We start from the raw sequence: 16,617 nt of genomic DNA on the forward strand, positions 1-16,617 counted from the left end.
GGTACTTCTTATCAATCTTTACAGATGAAAGACACCTTTCACAGTGAGAAGAAACTGTGCAGGTGAAGCTGAGTGTATAATATTATTGATATTGATATACATAAGATAATAAATAGAAAAATTTTTGAGTATAAAAGTGATAAGGCCCCTGGCTTCATGGCATATACCCAGTGATTTTGATGGAGGCATTTGAGAGTGCATTGAACCATTAAGATTAATTAGGCTTAAGTTCTGCAAATTGCATAGTCTGGAGACTAGGCACCTGCGAGGTGATTTGATTGAGGTGTATAAGGCCTTGAATGGTTTGAGCAAGCTCAATTCTGATGGGATTATTCCAATTGCTTAGGTTCCGCACCTAAGGGACATAAATTCAAATTGAGGAAAGACAGTTGTAGAATAGATGTGTAGAAATTTGCTTTTAGCCAGCGGGTGGTTGATTGTTGCAACAAACTTCCATCTGTTGTTGTTGTGAAAGTTGATAGCTTAAATAAATTCAAGACTGAACTAGATAAACTTTTGGAGTGGATGGATGGGTGAAACAGGAAGGGTTTTTTTTGGCTGATGCTACTATATAAGCTTTTGTGTCTTTTATTGGGTAAGAAGGGCCCATGGTGTGCTATCTATAATTTATTGAACAATTTTCTTATACAGTTAGGTTGGTGATAATTCCAACCTAATTGTATAAGATAACTATGAGACTGCATCTAATAAAAAAAAAAAAAAAAACTGCTTGTGTACCCTGTGCACACGAAAGATGATTTATGTGAAAACATCTTTGACGAAAATCAGGGCTGCTTTAAAATTGAACAGCTAGAACCAAAGTTGTGAATGATGTAACGTTTTATGCTCACGCCCACTATTTACTCTACCGAATCAACGTTAGTAACTTTAGTGTCCTACTTCAGTCTGAAATATTTAGTATGAACGATGTAATGTTTTTTGCACACACCCACTACTTACTCTACCGAATTAATGTTTGGAAGAGGTTAGCAAAACCAAGCCAATAGTCTAATTATCCATTTGATTTTAGCCATTTGTTGAATAGTATGTTTGCAACAGTACAAGTATTTCTATTGTTGCAATTGCATTTTCATTACATTCCATTGTTAGATACCGCTATAGATGTTTTCACATCAATAATTTTCTGAGCAGTGAATGGGACTGATGCCACTCTGCTATAGCCTTTGTGTTCAATGATGCCAAAGTCAAATGCAGAGCATTGTCAAGAATATCAGGCAAACCAACCTAACAAAATTTCCATATGACTGTCATCAAAGAATGACTGAATTAGGTTTCACTGAACCAGCAAAAACGACACACTATTGAAATTGCATAAAACACAAACAGAGAATCAAGCATTGGATTTAGCAGTGCCTTCAGCCAGCAATGGCACTGCTCCATCTAACAATATACCCGAAGTGAGTATTAATCATGTACAACAGAACATTTCTCCAATTGCGGAACAGATCGATTTAAATGATCAAACTCATTTTCCTTACATCAACTACTATTTACATAAGAATGTGTATCGAGAGTTTGAAAGGATATTTATGAAAAATGATTTCTGTTCTGTATGCTACATTTGCAATCCAAAAATGACACAAAGAAACCAGCTGCTAAAGATGCACCATTGATACGCACTGCATTTCCTGATGTTGACATTGACGGGATCCTTGTGTGTAATAGCTGCAGAGGATCACTTAAAAAGAGCACCATTCCAGTGCTATCTAAGTCACGCCTCCATAGCCAGGCGGGAAGGAGCAGTAGTGCGTATCACATGCTTCTTGATTAGACCGGGGTTCGAGCCCGTCACCACCAAATACGGAAGATGCGGAAAGGTCAGGGAATGACCACTGCATATCCCGGAGCAACATGGCCTTAGTTGTTAATGCTCCTAAAAACCAAAAAAACAACAACAACAGCTATCTAAGTCGAATGGCTTTTACCCAGAAATTCCATTGCATTTACTGAAGTTGGATTTAGTGACAGAGAGACTTATTTCTCTTTGCTTACCGTTCATGCAAACAAGGCACCTGAGACATGCATACGAACAAAACAGCATTCTGGGCCAAGTGATCAATGTGCCTGTTTCGGTCAGCATGATGGTCTTTCACTTGCCAAGGGAGATTGACTGAAATGGGCACATTGATCACTTGGCCCAGAATATTGTATTGTCCCTATTCGTGTTTCGGGCACCTTATTTGTGCATATAAAATGTAAGAAAATACACAATTTGATTGCTATTTGATTGGGTTAGTAAGAAAGCGAGTGGTTAAAGCATGGCTTCAGTATTTGGTCAACATGTCTCTCTATTTATTGTATCAAATCACAATAGATCAGTCATTCTTTGATGACAGTCATATGGAAATTAATTTGGCTAAAGATATAAGCGAAGTGGTTCCGATCGAGGAAAGTCTCATTGCCAACAGCAAACGTTGTGGAATGACGATAAATATCTTAGAATCAGCCCAGGAGAAACTAACATACCACAGAGCTTACTTTTTGACGCATATGGAGGAACTGTCCTTTCTCTGCATTTATCTTGGACAATTCAGAACATTCAGAGAGAATTTATGTGGGATTCCATTCATGATGGCAACAGGTGAACTCAGACTATCTGACCAATGAGGCGTTACTCCATATCATCTCCTTTACATAGCAATGAAGGCAATGAGATTGAGAACAAGAGACTCTTTGACGGTGGCTTTCAAATATGTAGGTAAAGATATAAAACTGACCCGTGAGTAAGTTCAATCCAAAGAATACATTAACAGCTGTATCGAAAACAATTTGGCCTTCCTAAGAACAATTCCAACCTCAACCTATTACTGGGCTCAAGTAAGTGCGATCTATATGCACTACGAGGTGCTTGACTCTCTGAGTGCCAATGAAATTGGTTGGCCATGCTTGCTTCAGCTATTTTACAAGCTACAGAATAAGGGGCACAGTGTTAGTGAGGACATTGTGGGCGACGTTGACTTAATGCAGAAGGCAACGCTAGTGAACGAATATGCTGTAACTTGTGCAATATACTTCAAGAAGATTGTGGATGTAATTATGAACATATCGCAATTGAAACGTTATAGCCCATTTGGTCAATTTTACACGGTCAACTTTTTCAAGCGCATAGAATTTCAACATTGCGGTAGTCCAAATGCACATATTTTGCTGTGTCTGAATAACACTCCCAAAGATCCTTTGGGTGAGAACACCCTTGTGAAAGATTTCTAGGATGTCTCACTTGCAGTACACTCTGCCACACAACTTTTTAATTAAAAAAAAAAAAAAAAAAAAAAAAAATGAAAGAAGGAAATGAGAAGGGGGGGGAGAACTATTAACCACTAAGCTATCCAACAAATAATAATACAAATTTTTTTCTCTAGCACTGACTTTGGTATTACATTACTTTTTACATAGCTGGACCTTAGTTTTGCATTACTTTTTAATACAAAACTAAGCTTCAAATGTTGTATTGTTTATCTCTATGTTAAAATCCTGAACTTATATAGGTTTCAAGGGACATATCAAGAATAAATGATATTCTGTTCTTCAAATGATTGCTGTATAATTAATACTTATAAACACAGGCATTCTGGATTTCAGTAGTCACTGAAGATAGTATTAAATAGTTAGAAATTCGGTATAATGGGTAATATGTCCAATATAATGTATTTTGATTTTTTTCTGTTCTTCATAAGTATCTATACATAGTGCTTTTTTACATTGTCTATCAGGAATTCATGTTCCTGATATACACAAGAGTTTATACTTAAATCACTAGTAATTAGAAGAAGAATTTGTAATGGCTTTTAACTGCTTGGGAAAAGGCCATTGTGTGTGTGTGTGTGCGTGCGTGCGTGCGTGCGTGTGTTTAACAGTTTTTTGCGTTTTGGTTATCAAAATTTCTAATGTTTGCTTCTCTCTCTTAATAGGGGTTTGGATTTGTGCTATGAATCTGTACAGGTAAAGGGAAACTCCTTAATAATAAAAGGAATAATTGCTAAAGGGATTGTTGAAAGCAATGCAGGAAAGGTAGGAAGTGTTTGTATATTATAGTAGAAATTCTGTTTTATTAAGACTCATTATACTGTTAATTTATATAGGTCTGACAAAAAGAAGTGTTGGGAATTTTTTTTTTTTTTAATTTATTATATTAATAAGAAAATTTATTTTGCTATAAAAAATATTGAAATTACTGGTATCTGAATGCTTTACAGAGTAAAGTATATTTCTTATCATGTTGTTCAGTATGCATTTAAATATAATAATAAAAAATTGTGTGATCACATTCCTTTCATCAAGTTGCTTTAATCCTCTGTTCATATGCTGTCCTTTTAATTTACCAGTAGTTGCCTGAGCTGTTTGATACACCCAATTCTAAGCGTAATAATATGACATATATGAATTTTTCATTTATTTTTTAAAATCCCAATTATTAATGTTGTGTAACTATGTAAATATCATAGTTGCAATATATATATTGCAACTATGATATTTACTGCACACAACATTAATAATCGGGATTATTAATTATTAAAAATGAACCAATAAGGTCATAATAATAAATATATATATATATTTATTATTATGACCTTATTGGTTCATTTTTGCACCTCCATTAGAAATTTATAATACATATGCATATTGTCTGACCATTTTGGTTAATTACTATGAGCAGTAAAGAAACTGGATGCAAAAATAATTTTGACGTATATCTAGGTTTCAGCAAAGCCTTTGCTACTGTTCCACATGAAAGACTTCTTGCACAAATTGGATCAGTATGGCATTAAGGCAGTTTATTAAAGTGGATAAAGGGATGATTGGTGGCAGAAGACAAGAGAGTAGTTATTACTGGAAATTGTTCTTGGACTAAAGTTATTAGTGAAGTACCTCAGGATTCAGTGCTTCCCTTATTGTTTTTGGTATTTTTTTTAAACAATATTGATGAATTAAATCTGATAAAGCATTCTTATACTACGTGAATAATTTAAACTTAGTTTAATAAGTGCTTGTGATTAATTATCCTAAATTTGATATAGAAGTGACTTTTCAGGATATCACTATGGATGCCTATCACCAGAACAATATATTAAGAGCAACAAAATTAGTTGGGGGGCACAAATGGAGAATCTTATCAAAATAGATTTCAGTTCTGCAAATTGCAGTACAGTCAGTCAGTCCTCATATAACATGTGTTTACACTACACGAATTTGATTATACACGATTTATAAATAGGGGAATGATATCATATATAACATGAACTGAATTCGTTTATGCACGATTTGCCTTTGTGTTTACAAGAAATGCCAGTCGAACGCAGAATCACCCCAACTGAATGTAACACGATAGGAATGAAGAAAAGATTCTGAAAATGTATTTATGTTTTTTATATCAGTGAAGAGGAAACACATTTTGCCATAATAATGAAAAAACCCGCACAATTCCAGCTATCGGTATTATCGCAAATGCAATTACATCGAGTTTACTACCAGTTTATAACAGATTTCACTAGCAGAAATGCAACTAAAAATTGTTTTTATTGTTTATGGTAGTAACCCCCCAGAAATGTGCTTAAGTAAAATGTGAGCTAGTGAGATATTAATAGTGTGTCTCTGCCTTTACAGTGTTGTTTATTCAGTTGCTACACGCATGCAGCTTTGTTTATGTGTATCAAGTGTGCCTCCTCATTTTGTAATTGTGCTTTATTCCCTAAAAATGAGTAAAATACTTAAAAGGTGTGAAAAGGAAGACTTTACAGAGTCAGAAAAGACTTTACAGAGAAAAAGAAAAGCAATATCGATAGACAGATGCTGACTGGGTCAAAAATTCTTACCCAGAAAAATTTGTAGCAGCCTCATACTAGCATTTATGGCCAGAATCACACTGGCCTCTGGCCCACCGGGGTTTTCCCGCTAAGGCTTATGGCCAGTCTGCCTCTGTTGATAGAGAAAAAATATGAAATTGTGAAACACTTTGAGCAAAATGAAAGACCATGTGATATTGCACATGCTACAGGCCTAAATTAGGCAATGCCAAGAATTAGAAAGAATGCAGAGAAAATAAAAACAACTTTCATAGCAGGAACAACTCAAAGTGTAATAAAATCCATTAGATCAAGACACAAACAATTGGAAGAGATGGAACGGCTGTCATCTGTTTGGATAGAAGATAAAACAAAGAACAAGTTTGCTTACGATAGAAGCAAAAGCATTAGCAATATTTTATTACGTAATAGTCGTAATAAAATACATAAGTATTTTAATAAAATACTTAATAAATACATAAATATTTTATTACAATTATTTATTGTGTTTGGTAATGTTTTGGTTACAAATGTGTGTTCAATCTTGGGTGGTCGGCACCTAACCCTATTTTTTCCATAGGGCCTGTTATTTATATTGCACGAAGGGAACACAACTATTCTGCTGTACGAGGACTGACTGTATTTGCAAATTAGGCAGCTGTGAGGAGGCTGTGAGAAGTGGGTAAAATAGGTAGTTAGAATAAATTTAAGGATGGATTAGACAGATTATTCAAAAGAGTGGGCAGATGATTTTTTTTCCCCCAGATGATTCTGTATAAGTTTGCTTGCTCATTCATTGTGAATTTGAAAATTCATAGCGAATTTTTTTCTTGCCAGTACATTTTGCATACTAAAAATACAAATTGTAATAAATTAATAGTTAAGTTTCATATGAAAAAAAATATATACCAATTGTAATAAATTAATATACTAGAAAAGAATAGCGAAAGCTTAAAAAAAGTTAAAGTTCTCACATGTCAAAAAAGGCATCACGAGAGTATAATTTTTATTCTTAAAATACTATGCGCATTCTCTCCCCACACATTGCCAACTGAAGACGTTCTTTAACTAACAAAAGTCCTCGTAAAGACTATTGGCTTCATCGGATTCACTTACATAGTTTTTAATTATTCTTCTTTCTTTTATTTCGATGACAACCAAGGATTGGATGTGTACACTTCTGTTTCCTTGCGCCCATTTAACTCAGTCAACTTTTACCTACTTCCCTCCCTTTTAATTTTTCAATTTAACAATTCAACTTAAACATTAACTACGCTACCTAAGTAAACCATCGCAGATTAATTTCAAGGTGAGTACCGCTTTTTAAGCTTTCGCTATTCTTTTCTAGTCTATTAACACGGTACTTGAAGATTTCTAAAAATTTTGTATTGTCAGATTTCTAAAAATTTCGTATTAATAAATTAATATTTATTACAATTTGTATTTTTTAAATTATTTAAAAAGTTAATTTTAATTTTCATATGAAACTTAACTTATTAAAATAAACTCATAAGTTAAGTTTCATATGAAAAAAAATCTAAAATAAAAATCCCTAAATAACAATCTACATTGCCCATATTTTGTAGCTTATAATGCAGCCACATATTGAAGTTCCTTATTAAAATTTTTATTTCTGAGAACTATACTGTGTACATTGTAAATAAACTACTACCGTATTTCCCCATGTATAAGATGCACCTTAATTTTGGGGCCCGAAATTTGAAAAAAAAAGTATTACATAAAGTATTTAACCCCAGGGGCTCACATCTGGTGAGTATGGGCTTGGCCCACCCAGGGTCCTCAGCTGGATATCATCATTCTTCTCTTTCTTGGTGATTTCCTTCTACTTCTCTCTCTCTCTCTCTCTCACACACACACACACACACACACACACACACACACACACACACACACACACACACACACACACACACACACACACACAGGGTAACTCAGAAATTTTTTTTGGCTGGTGCAGCATAAGCCTCAGGCTTCCTTGCACCACATGGCTAATAATAATAATAATAATAATAATAATAATAATTGAACTCAAGTTTTATTCATCATAAAATTAATACAACTCATCACTGTCAAAACTCCCATCCATTAGCTTGTCTTCATCTGTGTCTGATGACGAATCACTGTCTTCATATACAGGCATACCTCGAATAACGAATAGGATGCATTCCACAAAATTACTTCGCTAAGCGAAACTTCGTTTTCAGAGGTAAAAATACTATGGCCAGAATAGGGATACGTTCCTACGTAAAGAAAATGAAAAGCTTTTTTTTTTTGAACAAAGAAAAGTTTTATTAAATAAACAGTCAACTTACATACAAAGTGAAATCACATTTTAAAATATGAGTCTAAAGTTGATTGCTTATGCTTTTTTTCTCTTTCATTTAACAATTGCCTATACGGAGTTATTGCATTTAACACTGATCGCTTAACAATAAAACTTCTTCCTAAATCAGGATCATTTTCACTAAAAAAATTTAAAACGTTTTCAATGTCATTTAAGCACCTTTTTAAATCTTTGGTTGTTAACACTTTTTCGGCAGGAACTGCTTTAACTTCGTCTTCATTATCTTTGTCTTCGTTGCTAACAAGGTTTTCTAAATCTTCCACTGAAAAACCATCATCTTCTGCATTCAATAAATTTCTAACATCCTCTTCATCGACATTTTCGAAACCTATTGATTGAGCCATCTGGATAACTTCATTTCTAATTTCTTGGATGTTATTTTCTTCTAGTACAACTTCTGGCCATATTTTGTGCCAAACTCCATGTAAGCATTTCTTAGTGACTTCTTTCCAAGAACTATCAATGTTTTCAATTGCGTTTTTAATGGTGTAGTTTTTCCAAAAAGTTTTAACTGTCATTTCCTCTTTATCCTCTAGTTCAGTTAAATTGCTTAATGTTCGACGCAGATAATAAGCTTTAAATGATGCCATTACTCCCTGATCCAATGGTTGAAGCAGGGAAGTTGTGTTTGCTGGAAGAAACACAACTTTGACAGGAATGCATGTGTCCAACGTGTTAAGATCAGTAGGATGTCCCGGAGCATTGTCTAACAACAAAAGAGCTTTTTCTTCAAAGTTGTTTTTTTGACAATACCGTTTTACTTCAGGACAAAAGTGGTTAACAAACCAATCAGTAAATAACTCCTTGGTAACCCACGCTTTTCTATTTGCTTTCCATATTCATTTTTATTAACGCCCTCGGATTTTCTGAATGGCAAACTAATAACAATTTTAATTTATAATCGCCAGAGGCATTTGATCCAAAGAGTAACGTTAAACGGTCTTTGGCTGCTTTGAACCCAGGAGCTGATTTTTCTTCAATAGAAATGAAGCTTTTTGTTGGTAGCCGTTTCCAGAACAAACCGCTTTCGTCAACATTGAACACCAAATTTGGTGGAAAATTTTCACGTTCAATTATTTCCTTTAGTTTTTCTGGAAACTTCTCCTGTTAATTTTACACTATGAATCCTGGCCTGTTTTTTAAATTTCTCAAACCAACCATGAGAAGCCCCAAAGGTTTCCGTAATTTCTTCAGTTTGTTTAGATTTCAGGTGATTAAACTGGAATATTTTTATGTTAAATGGGGCTTGAAATTGCGGACTTCGTTATATCGAAGCTTCGTTATCAGAGGTAACGTTAACCGAGGTATGCCTGTATTGCCTCGTCCTCAGTTCCATCTATGGCATTTGAAATGCTACACTTCTTAAATGATTTGACAACAATCTTGATATTATCCCAGGATCTTTTCACCCAGGTACAAACTTCTCCTATAGTTGGTTTCTTCACTCTTCCTGCTGGTGTCAAATTGTCCCCAGAAGACTTCATCCATTGGTTCCACTCGTCTCTCATGGCAGCTCTGAAGGGATTGTTAATGCTGACATCAAGTGGTTGGAGTTGGGATGTCAAACCTCCAGGTATGACGGCAAGTTTTGTGTTTTGCTCTGCAGCAATCTTCTTTGTGTTTTTTGTTATGTGTGCCCTGAACTGATCAAGCACCAATAGGGCAGGTTTACGTAAGAGCCCACCTGGTCTCCTGCTCCAAACTTTCTCAAACCAGATCTTCATCCCATCCTGACCCATCCAACCCTTGTCATGAACGTGGACAATCACTCCTGGAGGAATATCTTCTTTTGCATTGTTTTGCGTTTGAAAATCAGCATAGGAGGCAGCTTGGTTCCGTTGGCATAACAAGCTAGAACAACTGTATAATGGCTCTTTTCATGTCCACTTGTCTTCACAGTTGCAGTTTTCACCCCCTTCTTATCAACAGTTCTGTTACTTGGGACATCAAATTGAAGGGGGACTTTGTCCATATTTGCAATCTGTCCCAACTCAAACTGATGTGTCTTCTGACATTGAATGACAAAACGATGAAATTCAAGGACCTTCTGCTCATAGCTTTCAGGCATCATTTGGGCAAGTCTGGTGTGTGTGCATGCATGCTTAGTCCATTCCGTTTCATGAACCTGAAGCACCAGTTGTGTCCTCCTTTGAAATCAGTAACTTCTTTTTCATCAGCAATTCTTCTTGCCTCATGCTGAACCATCTTTGTGGACACAGGAATTCCAATTGCCCTTTGCTCTTCAATCCATATCTTCAATTCCCTCTCTAAATCAGGCCATTTTTCTGACTTGCCTCTCATGGCCTTCTTCTGCTGTGGCGTTTTCAGTAGAGTTTCTTCTTCCCGTAGCCAGTCTCAGATTGTTTTCTCAGTTGGAGGAGGAGGATCAAACTTATGTTCAGCAGCACAATTTCCATTCACTTTTGCAAACTGGATCACTTTTAACTTGAATTCAGCACTGTACAAAAATCTTTTCTGAGCCATTTCTGGGCAGAACGTGGTAAAACGTAACCTAATATACTGGTAACAAGTGCGAAACAATGAGCGCAAAGATAACAAGCACGAAAAAGCGGGAAATGCAAGTAAAAAAAATCTACAACCACTGTATAAGATGCACGCAGTTTTTAGACCCCAAATTTTTCAAAAAAGAGTGCATCTTATACATGGGGAAATACGGTATATTATAAAAAGTGTTAATTTAAAAAATATATATTTTTCAACCTTTTGCCATTGTTGGTCAGTTTTGGTGATGATTTGTTTCCCCACTTACTGCCATTACAGTGTTTATAAAAATTACTGACCACAAAAATAAATAACTAAGATCAATGAGAATCATTCAAATTTAGGCTAAAAGACAATCTTTATAACTACTAAAATCAGTAATCAGTTATATGGGTTTTTTGAAATATCCCAAGTGTAATAACCCTTTTTCATGTAAATGCTTCTCCTTCTAAAATTAATATTATCATTTTAATTTTATAAGAAGAAATTATTTTAATTATTAAATTAAATCAAACAGCCTGGCTTCGCTATGACAACGACCTGACAAACCAATTCCAATAAAAAAAGGCGTCCGGCAAGGCTGCCCATTATCTCCCATTCTTTTTAACATCTATTCGGAAATGATCTTCGACCAAACACTGGCTGACAAGAACATCGGCATAAAAGTTAACGGACACTACATCAATAACTTAAGATATGCCGATGACACAGCACTAATAGCGGATTCAGAACAAAATTTACAGACCATCTTGAACGAAGTGGACATAGAAAGCCACGTATGGGGGCTACGAATTAACAAAAAGAAAACAAAGGTGATGAAGGTCAGCAGGACTGCAAGCAAAATCACGATCAAACTAAACAATGAAAAATTAGAGCAAATACACTGCTTCAAGTATCTCGGAGTACTCATTGATAACCAGCTGAACCATGAGGCCGAAATCAAAAGCAGAATTGAATAAGCCAGGCAGGCATTCACCAAGTGGTAAATCCTCCTCACCGACAGAAGCTTGAACATCATACTCAAATTACGCACATTGAAATGATACATCTGGCCAATACTGCTCTACGGTGTAGAAACCTGGACTCTAACATCAGCCACTACAAAAAAGCTCCAGGCTTTCGAAATGTGGCTCTACTGAAGAATGCTGAAAATCCTGTGGACAGCAAAGATAACCAGCGTACAGGTCCTGCAGGACATGCACACGGAACGGGACCTGCTCAAAACCATCATCAGCAGGAAATGTAAATACCTAGGTCACATCGCTAGGAACCAACAAAAATATCACCTACTACCACTCATCCTGGAGGGAAAGATCGAAAGCAAGAAAAGCCCAGGCAAACCGAAAATGGCATGGCTAGATAACATCAACACCTGGCTTCACATGACAACAGCACAAATTCTACACACAGCGCTAGACAGAGAACAATATCAAAACAAAGTCGCAAACGCCATTCGGCAGCATTAAAGAAGAAGAAATTAAAATCATTTTAATGTCAACTGACTGCCTTTTAATTGAAAACTAACTGCCTGTTAACATTTTAATTGCAGACTAACTACCTTTCTTCTGTACTTGAAAGCTTCTGTTTCATCATATGCTTCATCATTCTGTTTTTCATCATTTCAAAAATCACTGTGATGTTTCAAATATTCCAAATGACTACTTGAGAGTTAATCTAATCAATACTTGCTATTGTTTTGGTTTCAGTAGTGAAATTTTAATTTTTTATGAACATTTGTTATTTCTTTCAGAATTTTGCATTTTCTGTGAGAATTCCTGGATTAGAGGAGGATACACAAAGTTTAAAAATTCGTCTTTTACCTGGTAAATTAAAAATTTTGTCTTCTCTTATTTGTAATTGAATAAAGCAGAAACTTGACATAAAATAAAACATTTATTTTATTTTTTACAGAACGGTTATAAAATAAATATGTGGGTTTGCACAGCTTGGAAATTAGGCCTTAGAGGAGACTTGAGGCGTTTAAGGCTCTGAGAGGCAAGTAAAATGAATTAGGACAAAATTTTCATGGCTATAATTGATTCTAGAACAAGAGCCATAAATTCAAGTTACGGGGGGGGGGGGGGAGATGTTTAGATTGGATTGCAGGAAGTTTTATTTTAGTCAGTAAATTATAAATTACTGGAATAAGCTACCTACCTGGGTTGAGGCTGACAGTCTGGCAAAATTCAAAGGCCAGTTACCTACGGGGAGGAGGGAAATGCATAGGTTGTCTATTTCCATTTCTTTTATTATTTTTTAATTATTTATTTTATTTAATTTTATTACTCTCTTTTTTTTTTTTTTTTTTTTTATCTGGCTGGTGCAGCATAAACCTTAGGCTTCCTTGCACCACTTGGCCAATACTAGTACTAATACTAAATTATTATCACATATTTTAAAGCTGTAATCTCTCTAAGTACTTATTGAAATTGTGAAATATATTTGTGATATCTGATATTATAATTGTGTAATTGTCGAGTTTGTGTAACCAGATGTTGAATGACTATTAAAATTTGCATAGAGCAGAGGTTCGCAAAGTGTGAGCACTTGGTTTTGGGGAAAGGGACATGTGTTATTTAAACAAAATATGGACAAGCTATCCTATATAACACACCTCATACTAAATCCAGGTATGATGTGTGTTTTATTTATCTTTGAGATGAAATGTCTTGAAGAGTATATTAATTTATAAAAATATGTATACTCATAGCTAAATTTCATGTGATATCTGTGTAGTTGCAATCGTTTTGGAAAATGGGAGGTTACATGAATTTAATGAAATATTTTAAGGAGGAGCACAAGATATAAAAGTTTGGGAATCTCTGGCATAAAGCAGAGCAGAGCAGTTTATACATGATGAAACTGGTAAATGTGTGGTGTGGTTAGTTAGCGAAGTATTGGTACATGCAAAGTTGCAATGCTTTGGCTGTGCTATAGAAATATTGACATGCGCATGTAAAGCTGCACGCAATTTCTTAAAGAAAATTGATGGGACCTTAGGTTGTAAGTTCAATAAACTACATAATGGAAACTGTTGTTGAAATCTTTGCTGTAGTAGGGGATCAGAAATTAAAGGATACCACTAAAGCAAATGATTATGGCACATGACTTGCAACTTCAGTTTCTTGGAAGAGGATGAGGGATAACACAGTAACACCTATGGTCAGCTGTGAATCACACTTTGCTGTGGTAGTGAGGATACACAAAATTGTCATTAGGCTAACACACACACACTCTCTCTCTCTCTCTCTCTCTCTCTCTCTCTCTCTCTCTCTCTCTGAGACAAAATAAGGTTCTGTACAAACTTGTAGGGGCTCTTGTTTTGAAAAACAGAATCAAACCCACATTCCATTCATCCAGTCATACTATAGAAAGAGTTAGTTTGCTGCATGTTTGCAGCATATTTTATCCTTGATTGCACTTCTTTGAGGAACTAATGGTAAAAGGACCAAAATTGTGTAATATCACAACATGCCATATGATAGGTTGTTATCGCCCATCTTCTTAACTGTTGTGCAAATGTGACAGGCAACAGAAAAGATTATCTTTGTGAAAAATGGTGCTTCACTTCACATTTTCCTGCCAGGGTAATTTCTTGTAAATTTCCATGTACATGGCCAGCTGGTGCTGTGTCCATTTTTTGGACTTAGTACCAGGTTAGAATTAGTATTAGTAGTGACAAATACAGTCGGTCCTCGTATAACACGTGTTTGCATTACACGAATTCGATCATACACGATTTATAAATAGGGGAACGTTATCTTATATAACACGAACCGAATTTGCTTATACACGATTCGCCTTTGTGTTTACAAGAAATGGCAGTCGAATGCGGAATCACCCCAACTGAACGCAACACGATAGGAACGAAGAAGATTCTGAAAATGTATTTATGTGTTTTATATCAGTGAAGGGGAAACACATTTCACCATAATAACGTAAAAACCAACACAATTCCAGCTATCGATATAATCGCAAATGCAATTAGATGGAGTTTACTACCAGTTTATAACAGATTCCACTAGCAGAAACGCAACTGGAAATTGTTTTTATTGTTTTATGGTAGTAACCCCCAGAAATGTGCTTTAGTAAAATGTGAGGTGTTAATAGTGTATCTCGGCCTTTATGGTGTTGTTTATTCAGTTGCTATACGCGCACAGCTTTGTTTATGTGTATCAAGCATGCCTCCTCGTTTTGTAATTGTGCTTTATTCCCTAAAAACGAGTAAAATACTTAACGGTGTGAAAAGGAAGCGTCCTGGCTAAGACACTGCAGATTCAGAGAGAAAAAAAAAAAAAAGAAGCAATATCGATAAACAGAGGCGGACTGGGTCAAAAATTCTTACCCGGGAAAATTTGTAGTGGCCTCATACTATGGTTTATGGCCAAAATCACACCGGCCTCCGGCCCACCGTGGTTTTCCCCGTAAGGCTTATGGCCAGTCCGCTTCTGTCGATAGAGAAAAAATATGAAATTGTGAAACACTTTGAGCGAAATGAAAGACCATGTGATATTGCACGTGCTACAGACCTAAATGAGGCAACGGGGAGAATTACAAAGAATGCAGAGAAAATTAAAACAACTTTCATAGCGGGAACAACTCAAAGTGTAATTAAAATCCATTAGATTAAGACACAAAGAATTGGAAGAGATGGAACGGCTGTCATCTCTTTGGATAGAAAATCAAACAAAAAACAAGTTTGCTTACAATAGAAGCAAAAGCATTAGCAATATTTTATTATGACTTACGTATTATAATTTATACTTACGTATTATAAAATACGTAAGTATTTTATTACGACTATTTTATTTAATATAATAAATTTTTTACGAATAAAATACGTATTTTATCCGTAAAAAATACTTTTTTAGTATTAAAAAATACTAAAAATACTTTATTATAATATAATATTATTTTTATTACGTATTTTAATCGTTATAAAATACTTACATATTTTATAACGATTAAAATTACCCGATTATTTATTGTGTTTGGTAATGTTTTGGTTCCAAATGTGTGTTCAATCTTGGGTGGTCAGCACCTAACCCTACTTTTCCCATAGGGCCTGTTGTTTATATTGCACGATTTTGCATTGCACGCGGGTTTCTAGGAACGCAACTATCGTGCTATACGAGGACAGACTGTAATGCAAGAAAGCAAACTTATACAGCATCAGTCAAAAATAAAAATAAAAAAATCCCATTTCTCCTATTCATCCCTTTCAATAATTTGTCAAGTTCTTCCTTGAATTTATTCAAATTATCTACTTCAAAAAACAACAGATGGAAGCTTGATCCAGCAATCAACTACCCATTGGCTGAGGGCAAACTTCCGCACATCAGTTCTGCAAACATCTTTTCTCAGTTTAAATTTATGTCCCCATTGTGTGCATAGTTTGGCGCCTCCGTAGCCAGGTGGGAAGGAGCAGCAGTGCGTAGCACACGCTTCTTGATTAGACCGGGGTTCGAGCCCGTCACCACCAAATACGGAGGATGCGGAAAGGTCAGGGAATGATCACCGCATATCCTGGAGTAATATGGCCTTAGTTGCTAATGTTCCTAAAAACCAAACAACAACAACAACAGTGCATAGTTTGAGCAAGAGGAAGAATCTCATCATTAAATTTTCTCAAGCCATTCAAAGCCTTAAAACACCTTAATCAGATCACTGTGCAGGTGTCTAGTCTCTAGATGCTACAATTTGCAGAACTTAATGCCTTCCTTGGTAAGAGCACTTTGTTTCCCTCATCAATCTTATTGCACATCTCTGTCCCCATTCCAGCAGCTCTACATCCTTCTTGAAATGAGGCCTTCAGACCTGTATGCAGTACTCACTATGAGGCCGACCGTCTTATAGCAGGGGTGGCCAAGTCGATTGCGGTTTTAACTTCGGTTTTAAATATATATAAAAAAGATCCCCAGGGGCTCACATCTGGTGAGTATGGGC

General features: G+C 35.5%; 1 protein-coding gene across 1 annotated transcript in view; it reads left to right on the plus strand.

Annotated features, from left to right (window-relative positions):
• LOC150075318 (structural maintenance of chromosomes flexible hinge domain-containing protein 1-like) overlaps positions 1-16,617 on the plus strand; it is a 736,477-nt gene that overhangs the window by 258,166 nt on the left and 461,694 nt on the right. The window contains exons 22-23 of the mRNA XM_090388445.1: positions 3,933-4,032; positions 12,422-12,494. Of these exons, the coding sequence (XP_090244571.1) occupies positions 3,933-4,032; positions 12,422-12,494 (173 nt within the window). The remainder of the gene's footprint in view (positions 1-3,932; positions 4,033-12,421; positions 12,495-16,617) is intronic.

This window comes from Mastigoproctus giganteus, chromosome 14, assembly GCF_048544385.1.
Source record: "Mastigoproctus giganteus isolate SK-2022 chromosome 14, ASM4854438v1, whole genome shotgun sequence".
In the NCBI taxonomy this organism is placed as follows: domain Eukaryota; kingdom Metazoa; phylum Arthropoda; class Arachnida; order Uropygi; family Thelyphonidae; genus Mastigoproctus; species Mastigoproctus giganteus.